At 46.6% G+C, this 20,099-nt stretch overlaps 10 protein-coding genes and 1 non-coding gene across 11 annotated transcripts; 4 read left to right on the top strand and 7 right to left on the bottom strand. All coding sequences in view use genetic code 12, as the record gives it.

The window, feature by feature from the left end:
* Positions 1 to 156: 156 nt before the first annotated feature.
* On the top strand, positions 157 to 2,010 carry UPC2 (Upc2p; the record flags this gene model as incomplete). Its single annotated transcript, XM_029032352.2, has 1 exon — positions 157 to 2,010. One exon carries the CDS (start codon positions 157 to 159, stop codon positions 2,008 to 2,010), a length of 1,854 nt encoding a protein of 617 aa, XP_028892667.1.
* An 809-nt stretch (positions 2,011 to 2,819) lies between these two features.
* Positions 2,820 to 3,395, top strand: CDC42 (Rho family GTPase CDC42; the record flags this gene model as incomplete). Its single annotated transcript, XM_029032351.2, has 1 exon — positions 2,820 to 3,395. One exon carries the CDS (start codon positions 2,820 to 2,822, stop codon positions 3,393 to 3,395), a length of 576 nt encoding a protein of 191 aa, XP_028892666.1.
* A 1,169-nt stretch (positions 3,396 to 4,564) lies between these two features.
* On the bottom strand, positions 4,565 to 5,257 carry GCF1 (Gcf1p; the record flags this gene model as incomplete). Its single annotated transcript, XM_029032350.2, has 1 exon — positions 4,565 to 5,257. One exon carries the CDS (start codon positions 5,255 to 5,257, stop codon positions 4,565 to 4,567), a length of 693 nt encoding a protein of 230 aa, XP_028892665.1.
* Positions 5,258 to 5,691: 434 nt separating this feature from the next.
* On the bottom strand, positions 5,692 to 6,876 carry CJI96_0000993 (uncharacterized protein; the record flags this gene model as incomplete). Its single annotated transcript, XM_029032349.2, has 1 exon — positions 5,692 to 6,876. The coding sequence occupies one exon, from the start codon at positions 6,874 to 6,876 to the stop codon at positions 5,692 to 5,694; it is 1,185 nt and encodes a 394-aa protein (XP_028892664.2).
* Positions 6,877 to 7,259: 383 nt separating this feature from the next.
* CJI96_0000992 (uncharacterized protein) lies at positions 7,260 to 8,234 on the bottom strand (the record flags this gene model as incomplete). Its single annotated transcript, XM_029032348.2, has 1 exon — positions 7,260 to 8,234. One exon carries the CDS (start codon positions 8,232 to 8,234, stop codon positions 7,260 to 7,262), a length of 975 nt encoding a protein of 324 aa, XP_028892663.2.
* Positions 8,235 to 9,523: 1,289 nt separating this feature from the next.
* Positions 9,524 to 9,640, top strand: CJI96_0000991. The gene has a single exon (XR_003751977.1). It is a non-coding gene; the product is annotated as a 5S ribosomal RNA (ribosomal RNA).
* A 541-nt stretch (positions 9,641 to 10,181) lies between these two features.
* On the top strand, positions 10,182 to 11,846 carry TCP1 (chaperonin-containing T-complex alpha subunit TCP1; the record flags this gene model as incomplete). The annotated part of the gene is made up of 1 exon (XM_029032347.2): positions 10,182 to 11,846. One exon carries the CDS (start codon positions 10,182 to 10,184, stop codon positions 11,844 to 11,846), a length of 1,665 nt encoding a protein of 554 aa, XP_028892662.1.
* A 201-nt stretch (positions 11,847 to 12,047) lies between these two features.
* PCL2 (cyclin PCL2) lies at positions 12,048 to 12,911 on the bottom strand (the record flags this gene model as incomplete). Its single annotated transcript, XM_029032346.2, has 1 exon — positions 12,048 to 12,911. One exon carries the CDS (start codon positions 12,909 to 12,911, stop codon positions 12,048 to 12,050), a length of 864 nt encoding a protein of 287 aa, XP_028892661.2.
* Positions 12,912 to 13,981: 1,070 nt separating this feature from the next.
* VCX1 (Vcx1p) lies at positions 13,982 to 15,217 on the bottom strand (the record flags this gene model as incomplete). The annotated part of the gene is made up of 1 exon (XM_029032345.2): positions 13,982 to 15,217. One exon carries the CDS (start codon positions 15,215 to 15,217, stop codon positions 13,982 to 13,984), a length of 1,236 nt encoding a protein of 411 aa, XP_028892660.2.
* A 591-nt stretch (positions 15,218 to 15,808) lies between these two features.
* Positions 15,809 to 17,293, bottom strand: ERG1 (squalene monooxygenase; the record flags this gene model as incomplete). Its single annotated transcript, XM_029032344.2, has 1 exon — positions 15,809 to 17,293. One exon carries the CDS (start codon positions 17,291 to 17,293, stop codon positions 15,809 to 15,811), a length of 1,485 nt encoding a protein of 494 aa, XP_028892659.1.
* Positions 17,294 to 17,824: 531 nt separating this feature from the next.
* GCD6 (translation initiation factor eIF2B catalytic subunit epsilon) lies at positions 17,825 to 19,969 on the bottom strand (the record flags this gene model as incomplete). Its single annotated transcript, XM_029032343.2, has 1 exon — positions 17,825 to 19,969. The coding sequence occupies one exon, from the start codon at positions 19,967 to 19,969 to the stop codon at positions 17,825 to 17,827; it is 2,145 nt and encodes a 714-aa protein (XP_028892658.2).
* Between the last annotated feature and the right edge of the window lie 130 nt (positions 19,970 to 20,099).

The following is a 20,099-nucleotide window of genomic DNA, read 5'->3' as shown; positions in this document are numbered from 1 at the left end:
AAAATATTCTCAGGAACTACTCGAAACTCATCCGGGAGTCTTCAGCCACTCACGGATTTACTATTCCACCAACTTCGTATAGCATTGCGCTAACTAGGTGTTAATTATTCAACTTGTTACTCGAGGATTCAACTCTCCCGAGCCCCAAAAATCGCCATGTCTATGAAAGAAGAGCAACAGCAACACCAGCAGCAACCACAAGATAAGAAGAAATCTTCTGAGAAAAAGAGAAGGTTTCATTCTAAGTCTAGGTCCGGCTGCCTGACGTGCAAGAAGAGAAGAGTCAAGTGTGATGAGACAAGACCATCTTGCAAGAACTGCATCCGAATGAAATTAGTCTGTGGATACACCGAGTTTGCCGGCAAAGAAAATGAAGAGCCTTCATCGAAGAAGATGAGAGTCAAGTCGGAGGAAAGAGACCTGATATCTTCAACTACTTCAGCCTCATCTCAGGAGCGTTCGTTTTCAAATCCGGAAACTCAACAGGCAACTCCAGACAAGACACCGCCACCTAACCTATCAAACAACATCAATGGAGTTCCTGCCTTGGCGGCCACCGCCTTGGGTGCGGGCTTACTCAATGCTGGTAATCTTAATAACATAAATTTGAGCCATCTCGTCAATAACTTGAGTAATTTGGGTGATTTGAGCAGTTTGGGCAACGTTGCTAATCTCAGCTCGTTGGCAGTCTTAGCACAACTCCCCATCGATTTGAGTGGTCTTTCCAACCAGTTTGCCGGAGGATTCGATGGGTCGATGGGTAACGCAAACGGAAACCTTCAAGGTAATGCACGCATAAACCAATCTGCCCCTATGCCGCAGCAAGCAATCCCATCACAAGAAAAACCGCCTATAAGTCATGTGCTGCCTGGTATATCTCCAAATGTTTCTAATTCACCCTTACCCAACCCGATGAGCATGCCATCAACAGGTACAAGCCAGCTCAATATGCTTGATCTAAGACTTATGTATCACTACACTAGCCAGGTTTCCAACACGATTACTGGCGCTGGTATCTCTGATACAGACATTTGGAACCACGATGTGCCAATGCTTGCTTTCCAATACCCGTTTTTAATGCATGCCATTTTGGCTTTCAGCGCAACGCATCTATCTAAGACAGAGAAAGGTTTAGACCAATGTGTCACTAGTCATAGAGGTGATGCTTTAAGGCTCTTGCGTGAAGCTATCTTGGATATCAACACGAACAATACAGATGCGTTGGTCGCCAGTGCCCTTATTCTTATCATGGACTCATTAGCAAACGCGTCGGTGCCATCGCTGACATCGCCAAAAAGTCTACCGGCATCAGCTTGGATCTTTCATGTAAAGGGAGCAGCCACGATTCTAACAGCTGTGTGGCCCCTCACAGAGGCGTCTAGGTTCTACAAGTTCATTAGTGTTGATCTTGGTGACTTGGGAGATATCATAAACGAGAAGAGTCAGCTCACGTCGCTTCAGCTGAAGTCATTTGCTGATCTCGAGTGTCATGATAGCGACATTGCTGACTTATATCCGGTGCTGATAGACTCCCCATACCTAGTCACTCTCGCATACCTAAATAAGTTGCACAAGGAAAGGTACAAGGCAGACTTCATATTGCGTATTTTTGCTTTCCCAGCATTATTGGACAAGGACTTTTTAGGCTTATTGATGGCCGGAGACATCAAGGCCATGAGGATCATGAGATCGTATTATAAGTTATTGAGGTCCTTCACCACGGAGATGAAGGACAAGGTTTGGTTTTTGGAGGGTGTTTCACAGGTGTTGCCTGTGGACGTTGAGGAGTACGCTGGCGGTGCCGGCGGGATGCACATGATGCTTGATTTCTTGGGAGGCGGGCCATCTATAATCGAGGATCATGAGGTTGACAAGGATCTCTCCATGATCGATCCGGAGGGGCATATTGCAAAGAAGCTCATTGATACGAATAATCTACCCAGCGATATCACGAGCAACTTGGACATCATGCAAGGAGACAATGGGTTCATTGGGTCTAACGATATTTGATGTAATGATAACTGATAGAGGAAATGCAATAATTACGAGTAATGTACATAGTGTGAAGAGTTAGTAGTGAAGGCGTATGTGGTTTTCTCTTTGTTTGAGTGGAGGATGCATTATCTATGTCTTATCAGTGGTGCCACTCAAGGCAGATAACCTATCCTAGATCAGCTGAGAAACATTGAGCCCCAAACGTGATGAGATGTTTGACTTTGGCTCAATTCGGACGGTTCCAGTGGCAGCTTGAGCTCGTTTCAAACAAGTAACATGTGACACAGGCCTGCTTCAATTAGCAGCCAAACCTAGTGCGATCCTCACGCATAGTAATATAAACAGTGGTACAGACGACGAAGTTAGGCGATTAGAGCTTGAGTGAGAAAGAAAAGTAGATACGAAATCTAAAATATACAAGATTAACAAACCGAAATCCAAATTTTCGAATTTCATCCTAAAACAGCACATATTGTCAACACCAAACGTTATCAGCTGCCACTGTGTTTTTTACCATGAGAATCTCCACCACGAAAGGCGCTCTCTCCTTTGCAACCCCTCTGCAGTACAGCCCGGCGAGGTAAATTTTTTTTTTTTTTTCTTCCTTTCCTCCTCTCCCTCTTTTCTTCTCCTTCCACCTACCTCGAGAAATTATCTACTTTAAGTGATCTTCTCCAATATTTTTTGAATTTCCTTGCCTGGTTCTCTTGATTTTAGAGTGATTTCCTGGTTTACATTCCTTTTACCCATCCCTTACCTCCGTGTTAACTTTCGTTGACTTTCATAACAAGTAATACATCGAATCCCAAACTTCCCTAGATCAGATGCAAACTATAAAGTGTGTTGTTGTTGGCGACGGTGCCGTTGGCAAAACGTGTCTTTTGATCTCTTACACAACTTCCAAGTTCCCTGCTGACTATATTCCCACGGTATTTGACAACTATGCCGTGACGGTTATGATTGGCGACGAGCCCTTCACGTTGGGGCTTTTCGATACCGCTGGTCAGGAGGATTATGACAGATTGAGGCCTTTGTCTTACCCCTCGACTGATGTGTTTTTGGTGTGTTTTTCCGTCATCACGCCCCCTTCGTTCGAGAACGTCAAGGAGAAGTGGTTTCCCGAAGTGCATCACCACTGCCCTGGTGTTCCATGTCTCATAGTGGGAACGCAGACAGATTTGAGAGATGACAATGTGATCAAGGAGCGTTTGCACAGACAGAAATTGAGCCCTATAACTCCAGAACAAGGTGAGAAGTTGGCCAAGGAATTGCGTGCGGTGAAATACGTGGAGTGCTCGGCCTTGACACAACAAGGGTTGAAGACGGTGTTTGACGAGGCTATTGTGGCGGCATTGGAGCCTCCCGTGATCAAGAAGTCGAAAAAGTGCACCATTTTGTAGGTGCGAGGCAAGACAGAGAGGGAAGTGGCATATTACATGAGGCACACGATTAGCACCTGCGCAGATAGTGCTTGAGCAGGACAGGCTTGGGTCACTCGAGTGAAATTCCGGCTATCCACGTAATGAAGAAGAAGCTTCACGTTGTGCATCGTCGTGGACTGGTTCCGCAGAGACGGTGACCAAGTAAGACAGAAGAGTCATACAAAGAGTGAGTGGTGAAGATGTATGGATCAGATGCGGACAATATAATCTGTTACACGTTTCAATAAAAGTATCAGAGAGAATGTGTAGGTGACGGAGTCGCTTCGACGAGCTGAGACACTGACAGAGCACGTTTTCATGCACGAAAAAAGAGCCTGGTTTTGTGTCACTGATCAACTTTTTCGGGTATTCATAGCGAGGTAAACTTCAACGAATGCAAGGAAGCCACAGAGGCTCGTGGCTGGTGCATGAGTGTCTCAGATTTAGAAGTTCTGCCCGTTGACAAACTTCCACCAATGTACCATTACCTTGCTGCCAACTGTCAAAAGTGAAGACCCTCAAACATACTCGTCTTTTTTGGAGGATCGAGTGTCGGTAATTCTCAATGCAAGCAGAACCGCTCAACTACTCAAAAGCGTGTATGTCATCAGCAGTTGGCACTCATTCATGAAATTTGGAGAAATTAGTACATACACAGACTCTATAAGTATAGGAGTTTGGATTAAACCCGAATTTGCTGCTTCAGGGTGGCAGAAGGTAAATTCGAAGAAGTCGAGGAGGGGCTTTGTTAGTCTGAAGCCACTCACACTTCTCTGATGGTTGGTGAAACTCGGTATTTTGATTCCTTTCTAACATTAATCATACCTTCAACTTTCCAATTAATGTGGCAATAATAAGAGCTCTAGTTTTTGCCTAATACTGCTAGTAAAGATGCGTACAAGTTAATCTCGATGGAAATTTCAATGTACAAGTTAACTGAATTTAGCCAGCTTACAATAGTTCCAAATTAATGTAACTTATTGCTACTACAGCGGGCAATGAGGGTGCTATAACTGTAAATGGGTAACCTGATTTCAAAGCAAATCTCTACTAGCATTCTACGTTCGGTGTCCATTGAGATTTCAAGCAGCATGTAGGTAGGAGATGGATGTTCCACGGTACATTTCATTGATTATACAAAGCAAACATTAGTTTTGTGGAGCGCCGTGTTCACGGAAGACCTTCAACCTATGCTCCTTCCAGGCCTTCAAATCCTGAGTGTACTTGTCGAACGTAGCAGCATCTGGCTTGTACGCGTTCTTCTCGCTCTCAGACAACTGCTTCCATTGGACGCTCAATTCCTTCATCACCGAGGTATTGCTGTCACCATCGAACCAGTTCTCCTTGATGAAACTGGCGTAGCCGTTCACAGGACGCTTGGGCTTAGGCGTGTATATCTTGAGCTGTCTCTCATTAATCTCATCAGCCTTTCTCTTGTAAGCTTGTTTCTCAGAATCTGAGAGAGTGTTCCAAAGAGGTGCAACCTCCGAAAAAGATCTCTCTGGAGTGACTTGCTCCTTCACGTACACGTTAAATCCGGAAATGCTTCTGTATGGCTTGAAGGCCTGCTCCAACAATTTCTTCTCCTTGGCCTTCGACTTGTCCTTGGCCTCTCGATCTTTCTGCAAAAGCTTGTGTTTCTTCACTGTTTCCTTATGACGAGTGGTCAAATCTTTCAAGACCGCCTTCTCCTTCTTGATTTTATCCTTCAATTGCTTAATCTGCTGCACGTTAGTGGTGGCAGCAGCTCTGAGCGCCATTGACGAGGTAAGGCTTCTCGCCGAGTATAGTCCGAGTGGAGCAGCGAGTCTGCTGAAATTTGCAAATTTCACAGAGATCATCACGATTTTCTCAGACAATGCTTCGTTGAGATGGTATGATGAAGTTGGTGTTTGTTTTGGTCCCTAACTACACTTTGCGCCAGCACACGACCGGAGGCGCGATTGTGGATGTGACGCTTTTGACGCTTCGGGATTTGCAACCAGCGCTACGGCGCCCATTTGAAACTTGTATCTATAAAGAACCTAGTTTTCTAAGTAAGATTTATGTTAGTGGTATCATAAGACAAGTAGATTGTCGCGATAATTGTCAGTGTTTTTTTCTTTCCACTGATTGGGTTTCAGCATTAACTGTGGTACCCCTCTAGTCACTCTAAAGCTAGACGAACTCCAGCCGCATGACTCGGTCCTCGATCCAGGTCTCCCTCGTCAAAGCATCGATCTTTTATCTGATGTAGCATTTCCGTCCAGACGGGTGAATAAGCACATCTCAGAGCTCAAAGTGCCTTCTCTAAAAAATCTGTGAATCTCTTGAGACCGTAGTTTCTCTCGTCGGTAAGCTGCTTGGTACTTGTGATAGTGTTACTTTCAATCTTCCGGAGCAAATTCTTCTCGAACAAAAAAATACTGATATGAAACCCCTGCGGCTCCATGTAAACCGTAGTGTTCTCAGTTTCGTAGTGATAATACTCGGGACCAAGGTCCTCGTCGATGTACGTGTGGCCATACCAGTCCACTCCTAGAGCATACTTTGCCCACCAAAGACATTCATCTCTTAAGGTCTCACTCTCGCCGCAAAGCATAAACACTTTTCTTCTAGGATCGCTGAAAGTGGGGATGTCGGACCAATCGCTCTCCAAATGTGGCTCTTTGGCCATGGGTGAGTATAATAAGCTCTTTCTGTCCACACCACCGAAGAGCCTTGCCTTCTCTTCTTCTGGGGTATTGGGAAGAGGTATAATGTCCACATTCGAACATGTACGTAAGGAAGACTTCTCGGGAACTTTATCCAAGTCAGGATACACATTAAGCCAGGGAGAAATCACTAAAAGCTTCAAGGGGTAGTCCTCAGGTGGTGCCTGCTTCACCTTCAAGAGCTGCGTCAAACAAATGGCTAAATTCCCGCCTGCGGAATCGCCCATAAGCCCGATATTTTGGTGGATGTCCCGCACCCTGTAATAAGTCTCGTAAAGCTGGTTGATTTGCGTAGGCATGGTGTGGCCATCGCATGTGAGCCCGTAGTCTAGAATCAATATAGAGCATTTGGCTCGTGTCTCCTCCGGCAAAAGAAGGTAGCTCTGTATGAGCCCTGTGACCTGATTTGGACCAAGCTGAGAAAAGTACCCGCCTCCATGGCAATAAATGAAAATCGTGTCGTCGTCGCCGATCTCCGGCTGCTTAACAAGCCAATATGAGTGAGCATCAAATTTCGTGTTGTAACCTGGAAGCTTGCAAGTGGATTTAGGGTAGCTCGACTCGACGTAACGCAAAACATGTGCCACTGTTCTGAAGTTGAGCAACCGAAAGTACCTCTTGTCCATGCTCATTGCAGCCTTGATAGCGACTATCTCCATGACGTTCTTGAAGTTGGTGGAGTACTTCCCGAACTGCGAGAGGTCGCCGTTGAAAAGATACGACGACGCGTAGTAGGCTGCCAGAAAAGGTAGCTTTGCAAGGCCCATGTGTGAAAAGAGTGACGAAGAAGAGAGTAGGTGAATGGAATTTATTTGAGCTCGGTTCATCACGCTACACGCGGCATTGCACATAGCGAATGGCTATCTTTGGCAAGAGGGGCGGCACAAGTTCTTGCCGAGAACGGTCACGGAAGACCAAGCTGCTGGATCTGGATATATAATGAGAGCTGTAAATAAACTTGATGAATGACTCGGCTTGCACTTTTTCGTTTGTTGAGATCGGTAAGATCGGGGACTACAGAGCTTATCAGTGTAATGTATGCACCTGCCATGTGCTCTGTGCAGTTATTTGCAACCATTTTGCTACGGTCGATACCTGAGAGTTAAGTCAACATCTATTCCTAGTTTATTGTTCTTTTTTTTTTACCCCTTCAAAAGAGATGGAAGTTGATAGCGGTACAGCCATCCTTTTTGGTCTTGTAAACGTAAAGCTCGTCCTCGGCCTTCTGGCAAGCATAGAACCATGGGTCGCCCTTGTAGAGAAGTAAGACGCCATCTTGCAGGAAACCAGTCAGAGGCTCTTCTCCCTCTTTGACTTCACCAAACTCACCGTTCTCACGTACAATGAGCCTCTTCCCATCCATATCATACATCACACCGTTTTCTTCGAAACTAAATCTCACCTCCTTTCCCTCGTTTCTAGAAACTGAGAACACCTCCGGGTGGGAATCAACCTTCTTCAAGGTCAGCCAATGCCATAACCACCCACGACTCTTGGCTGTCATCAAAAGGTAGTCAGTTCCCTTTTGCCTTGGGGTAGTCGAGAAGGTAGCAGAAATCACCCCGCCGCCATTGCCGAAATCTCTTTTGGCAATGGTGGTACGGAGTGTAGAGGAATTGTCAAAGTTGGTGACGGAAGATGGCCCTTGCTCGGAAGTGGAGGTGGGTTTGCCGGGGAACTGGATCCCGTCAGGATGGTAGTCCAAAGTGAACTTCTTGCTGATGGCCTGGAGGGCCACGCCAGTGTAGTTGGAGCAGGTGCCGTTGAACTGGACCCCGTCTTGGTCGTCAGGACAAATGCCAAACGAAGGAGCATCGTTGTAGGCCAACCTGTCTGCGTTTAAAGAAAAGGACTTCTGTGCTGTGTCACTGAGCACCAACCAGCCGTCTTCCACGGCCACGTACTTTTCCGAGTTCTTATCAGCCAAAGACCCGTCGTCGTTGAGTACCCACTGGATCTCGCTGCCTCCGCCATAAACCACCTTTTCAGAAGAGGCACCGAGCATGCCTCCCTGGTAAGGTGTTCCTGATCTCACCACGGTGATCTGGAAAGTCTGCGCTGCTGCCGCAACAGATGCAAAAAGAAGTGAAAGCTTCATTTTTGGATTGGTGGGGTTTGAGAACATGGGGAAATCTCGCTTCCATTTATATCGTTTCCTTCTACACGCAGAAGCGTACCTTTGCTGCCTAAGCCCAGTTAAGCGACAATGTTACACAAGGAGCACACGCTAGCGCAGAAGCGCTGCTACTACTAAGTGACCTCTGGCAGGGTGCTTTGACGAATTGGGCAACAAGAATCGGTACCTTGACGGTCACGAGCAAAAGTCCAGAATCTCTGTCGTTGCCTGTGCCTCCAACAGCCTTTCAAAGAACCTGAAATTGTGTACCGCGGCCCATACTGAACATCATACTGGAACAACCTGTCTTAAGTGCACAATACAAATAAACAAGCGCTCGACGCATACAACCGATACACAGTAAAGGGGCACAGTGGAGAAGAATGTACAGAAAAAAGCGACCGGTGGTTTAATGAAGATCAGCCTATGCAAACCACCATTTTTCCATTATTCCATGGAATGTGAGGAGATCGAAGAATGGACGCTCAAGTGCGTGTGCTGCGAGGTGCTGTACGTTGACGAGAGATTGCTTACTGCTGTGCCGTGCGCCTTGATGATTTGGTAAGCGCCTTTGACAAGCGGCAGGGGTTTTTTCCCTGTCATCATGCTGCCAAGACCAAGGCGGCGGTGTTTGAGTGGTTGGTCTAATTTGATGGATTTCGGATTCTGGAAGGGCCCCGAGGGTTTTGATTCGCTGACGAGGTGAAACTTTGCTAAGAAGGTAGCATAAGCGACGTCGAAACCTGGATTAGTCCAAGCGATCGAGCATAGATTGTCGTAGGAGAAGGGTGGTTTCTAGGTATGTTTAGCTCATGATTTTGGTTGCTGGGTCGTTTGCTTGCGGTTCCATGCCGCTCGCAGTCACTGTTGATGGTTGTTGATGTCGTCTCTTAAAGGGGCCCTCTACAAAGCCTTTTACGGCGCTCAGTCAACTTTCTCGCATTTCAGAATATAGAGCTTCGATTTAAGGCTCCTAAGAGTTATAATGGCTTCATTGCCTTCTGATCTTGAGTATTTTTACGAGGTGTTTATTTTTCGAGTCATTTTCGGCTGCGTTCAGCGTCCACATAGCATGCTACAATTTTTTTACACATTTTTTTTTATAGACTTTACACAAGTTTTTATAGACTTCATGTATTAGAGAGCGTTAGGATTTCAGTGTTTTTTTTTCATTTTACGCCTTTACATTTCAATTTGAATTTACTGAGGTCAGAAAAACTTTATTTTCATGTGATGCTGCTCATTTGCTAGCATAACAAAGCTCCTACATGTACTCAGCTTTTTTAGTTACAATTGGCTGCGGTCAAACTAAGCGGAAAATACTGTTTCCCGTCCGATCAACGAGCGTCAAGCCGCTTAAGGCCATAGTGAGTAATACAGTGGGAGACCATGTGTGAAATTATGGTGCTGCAGTCTTTTTGCTCCTCTATTTTTGACTTACATAAAAATCCCAAACCAAAAAGTTGATAGAGATGCTACTATGTCCTTCCGAATTTCTGATTTCGCTTCGTTCCTTGCTAGCTTAAATGCTGACATTGTCGCAGAGCCCACATTCATGACGAAAAAGGTATATTTTATTAGGCGGTCTTCTTGAAACTTTACACTTTCCACAATGATAAGTCCAAATATGTACAGAATTCAGTGGATTTATCAAGCAAGACACACATAATCACGCCACTACTAGGGCCATTGGTTGATGCTAATCTCATTTTCGAGCTTTCACCACTGCATCAATCGAGTATGCTTGTAATCACCATAGCGTCAAAATAAGAAATGAAAAGCAATGCTAGGCTTTCAAAGAAAAATTTTTAATTTCATCTTCTCGGAATCATCAAGCTTTTCTTCATGTGTTACCTTCAAAGTCTATGTCCCATCTGGTGAACGTCGTGTCCGCGCCAAATCACCAAACTAGGTCTGCAATTTTCGAACTCACTCCAAACCTTCCATCCATCAATTATGTACTCCACTGCTCGCTCAGACACCCTATTTTTGGGCGGAGAGAAAGTCAGCGGCGATGATATCAGAAATCAAAACGTCATGGCCGCACTTTCCGTTGCCAACGTTGTGAAATCGTCTCTTGGTCCCGTCGGCTTGGACAAGATGCTAGTAGATGATATTGGAGATGTTACTGTCACCAACGACGGTGCCACTATTTTGTCTCTTTTAGACGTCCAGCATCCAGCAGGAAAGATTTTGGTGGACTTGGCCCAGCAGCAGGATCGTGAGGTGGGAGACGGTACCACCTCGGTGGTGATCTTTGCATCGGAGTTGTTGAAGAGAGCCAACGAATTGGTAAGGAATCAAGTGCATCCGACTACCATCATTACTGGTTATAGACTAGCTTTACGTGAAGCTGTGCGTTACGTGAATGAGGTGCTCTCGCAATCAGTTAATGATTTGGGTAAGGAAACGTTGGTGAGCATCGCTAGGACATCCATGTCATCCAAGATCATTGGTGCTGACTCCGAATTCTTCGCTAACATGGTTGTGGACGCCATGTTGGCAGTAAAAACGACGTCTCCAAAGGGAGAAACAAAATACCCTGTGAAGGCCGTCAACATCCTCAAAGCTCACGGTAAGTCCTCCACCGAGTCTATGCTAGTGGATGGTTACGCTCTTAATTGTACAGTTGCCTCGCAGGCTATGAACAAGTCGATAAAAAATGCCCGTATTGCATGTTTGGATATCAACTTGCAGAAGGCACGGATGGCGATGGGGGTCCAGATCAACATTGAGGACCCAAACCAGTTGGAGGAGATAAGGAAACGTGAGTATGGCATCATCATCGAGCGTATCAAGAAAATCATCAACGCTGGCGCCAACGTTGTGCTCACTACCAAGGGTATCGACGACCTTTGCTTAAAAGAGTTCGTCGAGGTCGGTGCTATTGCTGTGAGAAGGTGTAAGAAAGAAGACTTGCGCAGAATTGCTCGTGCCACCGGCGCCACTCTCGTTGGCAATTTGTCCAACTTGGAAGGCGAAGAAGTCTTTGAGTCGTCGTACTTGGGTTATGCTGATGAGGTTGTACAAACAAGAATCAGTGACGATGAATGCATATTGGTGAAGGGAACAAAGCAGCATTCCTCTTCGTCCATAATCTTACGTGGTCCTAACGAATACTCCTTAGATGAGATGGAAAGATCCATTCACGACTCGTTGTGTGTGGTGAAGAGAACGTTGGAAGGTGGTAACGTGGTTCCCGGAGGCGGTGCAGTTGAAGCTGCATTGAACATATACTTGGAGAATTTTGCCACGACGGTGGGGTCCAGAGAACAGCTCGCAATTGCAGAATTCGCCAATGCCCTATTAGTCATTCCAAAGACTTTGGCTGTAAACGCCGCAAAGGACTCATCTGACTTGATCGCCAAGTTGAGAACATACCACGCAGCTTCACAAACAGCGATGCCCTCGGACATGAAGAGAAAGAAGTACAAGAACTACGGATTGGACTTGATCAACGGAAAGATTGTGAATGAGACTCTACACGGCGTTTTGGAGCCCACTGTTTCCAAGATCAGGTCATTGAAGTCAGCCTTGGAGGCGTGCATTTCTATTTTGAGAATCGACACAATGATCACGGTGACTCCTGACCCACCCAAGGAAGATCCTCACCAGCACTAATGAAATGTTTATAGAACAAAAAGAGACAGGAATGTAAGCTACGTACTGATGATTTGCTTGTAAGTGTATATTGTCCCCTGATAATGGAATTAAACGGGTATATGAAATCAAACTTTATGTAAATCGTTCCCAAATAATGAAGTGTGAAGAAGTGAACAAAACTAATGCGGATTAAGGTGGTGGGGGGTTTATAGCTGCAGCCTAAACAACAGCGGGTGGTAGGAGACCGCCCGAGCAGCCCGAGTCATCTGAAGCCTTGTAATAGTCAATCTTGCGCATCTGATTAAGTGTAGTTGACAGCCTAGCAGCGAGAGGCATTCTAGCAGTGTTTGCTGGAGAAGAGTATAGAGCATCCTTCTCAGCGACGAGGTTATGAGAGCTTGAAGCAGAACTTCTCAACGAGTAGTTTGAGCCCGAAGCAGAGAAGATCGAGCTCTTGGACGACGAGCGAGAAGACGCAAGCGAGTTGTTGGAGTAAAAGCTCGACATGCGGTAATACTCTGCCTTGGCGTTGCACTCGAGCTCCTGCTTTCTTTGGAGGTGCTTCTTGATTCTCGTGAGGAATGGCTGCAACGCCGCCACGAGCTCCTTCTCGTCCACTCTCAAGTTCCACTTGAGAATGCCAATGAGTTCTCTTTCAGCAGAGTTCACGTCCTTATTGGATAAGAGTCCATCAGTGTACTTTGTCCAGTGCTTGTTCAAAGGACTGGAGTCGTTGAGCGACTTGGCGCTCAAGATGAGTGACGCCAAAAAAATTCTGTGGCGAGTCGTTTCAATTCCCACGGCGTTGCCTGGCAAAGCGTTTCTGAGTCTGTTCAAATAGACCAAGGATGCCATCAAGGTGGGAGTTTGCACGTTGGAGTATTCAATCAACCTGGAAATGAACTGCGTCAAGGGCACCGCTTCCTTCTTCACAGGCGTCACCACCACGTCGCCCTGGCGGTTGGTGGTGCTTGTGATTGGCTTGACTTGGATCACCGAGCACGTTGTGGCCGCCAAAAACTCCACCATCTCCAGCGACACGGGCTGTCTGGAGAAGATTTTGAGCGCTTCGTAGTCGGACATGAAGAAAGATTGACTGAGGGAAAGTGAAGGGGGAGAACGACGGTCAACGAAGTCACCCTTTGTAAGATTGGAGGTTGAAAAAAGGGAATGAAGAGGAAGAAGAGAAAGAAGGTGTTGCCTGTTGAGAATGCAGCAGAATGTATTTTTATTCCTTTTTTTTTCTTTCACCCTTCCAAATTTCCCAAGACAGGTACATTTTCCACGCCGCAAAGGCCCATTATATCCACGCCGGAAGCGTCTGAATGAGGACTTTTTTTTTCGCAGCCATTGAGACCACAAGCGTGTTTTGTGGCAGGCGCGTCGCAAGGCACGCACAAGAACCACTGGGGCTCCTTTGCAAAAGACGCCTCATCAGGACACGGGGAAAGTTGGGCCAGAAAACACCCTGTATAAATGCTGGTGCACGGGTTTCTCCCAAAAAAAAAGCCTATCTTCTGTCTCTGTTTAACTTCACATTGCAAATTCCAGATTGGCAAACGCCTCCTGGTGGCTGCAAATGGATCAAGAAGGCGGTGGGTCGCGCGGGAGATAGCCCATTTTCCGAGCGCGCTATGTTGGGCGTGAAAAAAAGCAGGAAGAAGTAGTAGAGCGCAAGGAGAAGCTTCAAACAATGAATTCAGAAATGAATTGATAATCATATAAGAGTTCTTTTCGATTGTGGAGGTTTGCTGTTTGTTGTTTTTTTTTTGTTTATCTTTTTTCTTTTTTCTTTTTTTTGTTCTTTTGCAATCTGTTCCATTTCCCGTCATGCGAGCCACCTCCTTTGTTGGAGGCTCTGATTCACGTTTTTTTTTTGCGCCCAGCTGCGAAAAAGCACCCCCGTGGGTGGTCCTCGCACCGTCCACTATCTCTACTGTCTCGTGCCCTTTGTGTCTCCTCCACAATCAGTCACATTGGTGTGTGCAGTAGATATCACAAATGATGTCTGGACAAGAGCACACATGGCCACGTCAAACTCATACATTAATAAAAGGCGAGATACATAGAAAGAAAAAGACTGGAAAAGGAATAACGTAACCTCATTCCTATACTGTAAATCTAGGCTATACAAGGCACTGCTGTCGTCGAGACTATGGGGTAACGTTGTCTGGGTAGTAAAAGAAGGCTAGCGCTACCACCAAGTAGGTGCTCAAAAGCATGGCCCCTTCCAACCAGTTGGACTCGCCGTCAAGAATCACCAAGTTGGTGATGAACACAGAAACAAACATCACCGCCGTCTCAAACGTAGAGAAGTACAACGACATGGGCACATCCACAATCCACCCGATGATTACCATGAATGGAGTGACAAAGAGGGCTATCTGCAATGACAGCCCCACGGCGACGCCAATGGCCAAGTCCATCTTATCCTTCATGGCCACAATCACCGCTGTAGCATGCTCAGCGGCGTTGCCCACAATGGGGATCACAATTAAACCGATAAATGTCTTGGACAAGCCCAGCAGCTCCACGATGTCGTCAATGGAGCCCACCAAGTAGTCTGCGGAAAAAGACACAAGCAATGTAGCAAGCACGAGCACAGAGAGCGAGCCAATAATGGTCAAGTGCTCTGCGTCGCCCTTGGCGGACGTTCCTTCTTCAGCGAGGCTGGAAGTGATGATGCCGTCATCTTCCTGGGACTGCTCTTCAAAAAGCGCCTTGTGGGTCTTCAACTGGAACACTAAGTAGAGAATGTACACAACAAGGAGAATGATGGCCACTCCACGAGAAAGAGACAAGATCTTGAAGTCTGCATCTGAGTTTGGGTCAGGGAATTTGGCTTTCCCGTCAGAGGGCACCGAAGAGTGGAATGCAGCGGGAATCAATAGACCAGCAGTGGCCAACGCCATCAATGACGACATCGTCTGTGCCACAGTCTGATTGAAGGTCTGCTGCACACGGGTGATGCCGCCAGCAATAAAACAGCATCCCAACACAAGCAACGAGTTGGACAAGATGGAACCAAGCATCAGTGCCTGGACAATTCTCACCTGCCCATTCAACAACGCAATGATCGACACGATCAACTCCACGGCGTTGCCAAACGTAGCGTTCAACAAACCGCCGATGGTCTCACCCGTGTGTTCGGCCAACTCTTCCGTAGCATACGCTAATACTGACGCCAACGGCACAATGGCAAGAAAATTGAGCCAGAACGTGGCATTGGATCCCCAGTCCAACCCGCCAGAGAGAAGCCCCAAGGGCACGAAAACTAGGAGGTAGTTGACTGGTGACGAGAGCAAAGCCAGCTTCAACGTGAAGTATACGGAATCCTTGAAACTGGTTCGGGTTGTTGGACGTCTGCCTAGGAGCGGAGCGTCAGACATAGTGAAATTGACTAATTGGCAACTTTTGGCTTAATTGAGTGGAAAAGGTGCCGAATGGAGTGAAGAAGGCTGGGTTTTTTTGTTGATAGATGTTTGGCCGTGATGGTGTTGTATATAGCTGGTTCCTGCCTTTTAGGGTTTCGACTTGAGTGAGAGGGTCCTTTGAGATTGAAAGAGCAAAGAGGGGTTGTTGGGATGAGGATTTTCAAATCTCTTTGATATTAACGTGGTGATCTAGAACAATCTAAAATTATAGTAAAATGAAGACGGAGGTACGCTGAGAAGTTCTTGGTGACAGAAAGATGTCCCAGTTTAATCGCGACCATGCAGGTACAATAGTTCGACCCCTGAGCATCCAATGGTCAAATATCAAGTAGATTGCGACAAATGGCTGTTATCACATCTCAAAGAGAAGATGCCAGTTTTTTGGTATTCACATCTCTGGACGAAGCCTTTCATTCCTCGTTTCCTCCTTCTGCACCTTCCAACCATAGCAGCAAGTGAGTGGCTGCGAAGAACCTTAATGGTACAGGATGCAGCCTTCCCCAGTGGACCGCCTAACTCTTGAATGCTGCTAGCTCCAGTTTCAGTCTAGTTGACAAGTTCTCCCCACAAGTATGGCGTGAACACCATGGCAGCGGTGAGCAACACCTCAAAGGACTCGTAGAAGGCAACAGGGAACCCAGCGAAACCCTTCTCGCAGTAGTTGCAGTATATTGCATAAAACGCCACAGAGAAGAAGTGATTAAACAAAAGCATGGGGAAAGGAAGCATTCCTGAAAGCAAACCCACGGGACCCTTGACACAGTCTCCCCCTAGCAAAAAGTACTTGAAACATCCCTCCTGCAAGATCTTGAGAGGCCTGCTGTCGGCAGCGAATAACGAGTACAATGCAATGGAGAGCGTATTGATCACAGCATCGAGTCTCTTTCTCTTGCTGTGAAACTGCTTTAACTTCGTTGCAACCAAATCGTAGTCCTCGAAGTCAGGCACTTGCTTTGGATGCAAAAGTTTCGTAAGCAACACGGCATCGTTGAGCCCCACCGTCATGCCGCCTCCAGTGAGAGGATGTCTCATGTTCAACGAGTCTCCAAGCATGATGAACCCTCTGTTGCGAGACCCCTGTTTTGGAGCTGGCAAGTACTGGTTAGGCATTGGCCTGAACTTCCTCGAGGCCATGGCCTCCTCGAAGCTGGGCTTCAACTGTTCTGGTAACGAGGGCAACACCTCATCTCTCAAGTACTTGTAGAAGGTATCGTTGGCCAGCGATGGTGGTTTTGTCAGACGGTATGCACACAAGACTCGGGTCTCTGTCAGATTTGTCTGGTAAATGAGCACGGGGGCGTGATCTCCCAAAATGACATGTCCATGGTGAGGAGCAGGGAGTTTGGCGTTGTTCAACTGTAGTCCAACGAAATACGACCCGATGCTGGGAACGTTGTTTTTCGAGTGTTCTTTACGGAACTTGGAGTAGATACCATCACATGCAAATGTTATCTTCGCCAAGTATGTGGTGAACTCTCCACCGAGGCTCTTGACTTTGACACCCAAGACCCGATCTGGATCCTCGTTATCCCTAACAAGTTGTGTAGCCGTTCCTTCAATCCAGTCGACGTTTTTCTCCGCTCTAACGATCGCCCGAAGGTTCAGTAAAAATTTACCGTTGCTAAAACCAACCCCTCTAACGTTCTCGGCGCCTTCCCAAGCAGCCAAATCCATCCCTGGGTCCTCAGAGTCATATTTATCGTTCCCGTCGAAAACGCAGTCCGGAACTGGCTTCACTGGGTTGGTCTTGTCACATTCGCCTTTGTCTGGGTACTGGATCTTGATCACCTCATTGTGATACTTGATATAGTAGCCGTCCACGTAAACTGCGTCGATGTTGTTGACGGCCTGAATCATCCCCAACTCCTTGAGCGCCTTGAGTCCAGCAGGCTGCATCAACTCTCCGACGATTCGGTCTGGCTCGCTCCAGTCTCTCTCGATGATAAGCACTTTTCTTCCTTGTCTCGCTAGAGCGGTCGCTACGCAGGGCCCGACCACGCCAGCACCGATCACGATGGCGTCGTATTGCATGGTTCTTTTAGTGATTGTTTTCTTTAAGTGGGAATTTGTACGTGTAGGTGAAGAATTAGGGCGTCTTCCCGGGCCTCTTTATATTCTATGGTTGTGTAGGTGAAAATATGTGGAAATGGCACCACGTCGTATACACTATTTCTCTGCGCGCACCTTAGCCGATGGCATCAGTTCACATTGGGGCGTTTGCAGCCACTAGCATAACGCCAAATTGTACAAGACAGGTTTCAAACACTGCAAGCCTAGGGGTTAATACCATGGTCTTTCTTGACTCTCAAGGGCCAAGCGACAAGCGATGATTCTCGCTGCTACTTTCCTCGAGCCCTTGCTTCCGTTCAAGCGCATAGTCACCTTATCTGCGTTGTCTTGCACAAACCACTACATGTGCTCGTATACGGCTAGGCATCGTCAGGCACGAAGCTGGGTGTAGTGTCCTTCCCCCATTCAGCATTAAACATGATGGTCTCTTCGTTTAGATCCATGGCATGACTTTGACACAGCCCTGTAATAAAGTTGACTTGACCCCTATGTTCACTCGCTCTCTTCCTCGCTCTCTTCCTCGGTATTTTGCAACCATTCCACAAACAGAGCTGTTACTCCACGCACTTTTTTCAACGCCTCTGTCGCCACGGAAGCCTCAGAGTTCCACCACGCGTAGATGTTGTCCTCTTCGATTATGTCCATCTGGTAAAGCTTCTGAAGGGCAATGCACAAAATCATCTCATTGTATTCGTGGTCAACGGTGGCGCAGGCCTCCTGGATGATTTGCGCTAGATCTTGCTGGTCTTCCTCAGAAAATATTTGCCTTCTGAAAAGTCCTCCCCACTCATTGAAAATTTTGGCGGAAGCATCTCTCACGTTGAGAGTGTCTGTAGTAATGAAGTGAACAATTCGCCTCACGATGGCTTCCACGGTGGCTTGACGAACTTCATGATAAGTAACATTCATGGACATCCTCAAAGTATTAAGTTCGAGAAGTGCAGTGTCCAAGTCATGCTTGTTCTCTATTGCTCTTTCAACTGTAGCAACAGCTTCCTTATTAAAATCTTCTTCCTCTTCCTCCTCAAAATCTGTCGAAAGAACAGACGTAGCGGACATTCTCCTGCTACTTCTGGAATTGTGACGACCATGTCTCTTCATCTTCTTCTTTGTGACCGAAGCAATCGAGTCGTCCGACACGTTGAGGTTGCTCATCTGGTAGATGAGACTGCTGTTATTGAGAGATGCACTTTCCAGTTCTGATTCGTCATCAAATTCTCTGTCAGACAAGTACATGACACCAGCACCATCCTCACCAACAATGTCCACATCGATAGCGTTTGCTTGAAAGTTTTCTTCGTTCTGGTCCTCCTCGTCATCATCATCGAACACACCGCTCCCTGTGTCCTTCTTGACAGGCTTATCCACAACTTTCACGTTGGAAGATATGACCTTGCCAGCTCCAATGGTCACATTGTAGCCAATAACGGCACCCTTTCGAAGTTTCGCACCCTCTTTGATGACAGTGTTTCCAGCGACAATGGCATTTTCAACGGTGACATTGTCCTCGATGACGACGTTATCCCAGATATAAGAATTCTTTACAATTACATTGGCACCCACCTCACAATTGCGCCCGATTGATGACTTCTCAATGGCAGTGTTGGCACCAACGCTAGTGTTGGTACCAATTGATGTGCTGCTTCCGACTCTGCAAGACTGTGCCAAAACAACCTTATCTTCTTTGTAGATGTGATGAAACTCATATTTGTAAGACAGGCCAATCAAGTTCATGTCGGGCACCAATGGGTAGGACCAACGAGCCAACACATCCTGGGAAATGGCGTCATAAGTGTCCCAACTTTCCACACGGGCGGCATATTCAGCACCCTCTGCGATGTATGCATAAATCGTCTTCTTCAACAAATCAGAAGTCAAAACTCCCTTGACAAAGTCACTTCTGAGAGTCTGGTAATCGAAATTCTCCTGGAAGATTTGCGGAACATGAGGAGAACATATATCCACGTGGCAATCGATCAAGTCGTTGCGAATGACAAAGTCGTTTTCGATATCCTCCAAGAGCTCGGGGTCAATGTTGATGCTAGTTTTTCTACCACCAGCAGGTGGTATATCCTGATAGTAATGGCAGCGGTCCGTCTGTTTGTCTAATATGAAGACTGCTGGGTCGACATGAGACCTCGTTCTATGCAATGGGCTGGCAGAGGTGAGAACCATCGAGAGGATGTGTTCTTTGTCGACCAGCTTCCTCTGCTTATGGAAGGCCATGACCTTCTCGAAGTCAATGTTTGTCACCACATCTCCCGAAACAAGAAGGAAATCACCGGTGATGAGTCCTCGGTTGTCCAAGTCTCTCATGGCGTCACCCACTGATCTGGACTCCGAACTCATGATGGTGGTGATTTTGAATGGCGAGTTCTGCGCCCATTTTGACAGCTCGATGTATTGCTGTATTTGATCTGCATGAGCGCAGCACATCAAGTACACTTCATTGACTCCAGCCCTTGCCAAGAACTCCAAGGTGTACTCGATCAATGGAACGCTCACTAAAGGTAGAAGACATCGTGGTTTTACCGAGGTCAACGGCATGAACCTTGTCTCGAAGGAGTCTGTGAGTACAATAGCCTGAAAACGCTCATCCAGAACAACTTCTCTTTGTTTTTTATTTTTAGGCGGCATTGATGTTGCAAGTGAGACTGTCTTCTTTCTTGAGAATGTACGTAAAACTTTTGTATGGCATCGTAGTGGGAGGTGAGTCACGTGTTACATCACCAACATTTACAGACCCACAAGTCTAAATGACAAAAAG

Source organism: Candidozyma auris, chromosome 1 (assembly GCF_003013715.1).
Source record: "Candidozyma auris chromosome 1, complete sequence".
Lineage (NCBI taxonomy): Eukaryota > Fungi > Ascomycota > Pichiomycetes > Serinales > Metschnikowiaceae > Candidozyma > Candidozyma auris.
Note: the sequence above shows the minus strand (reverse complement) of the source record. Positions and strands in the feature narration are given on the sequence as shown.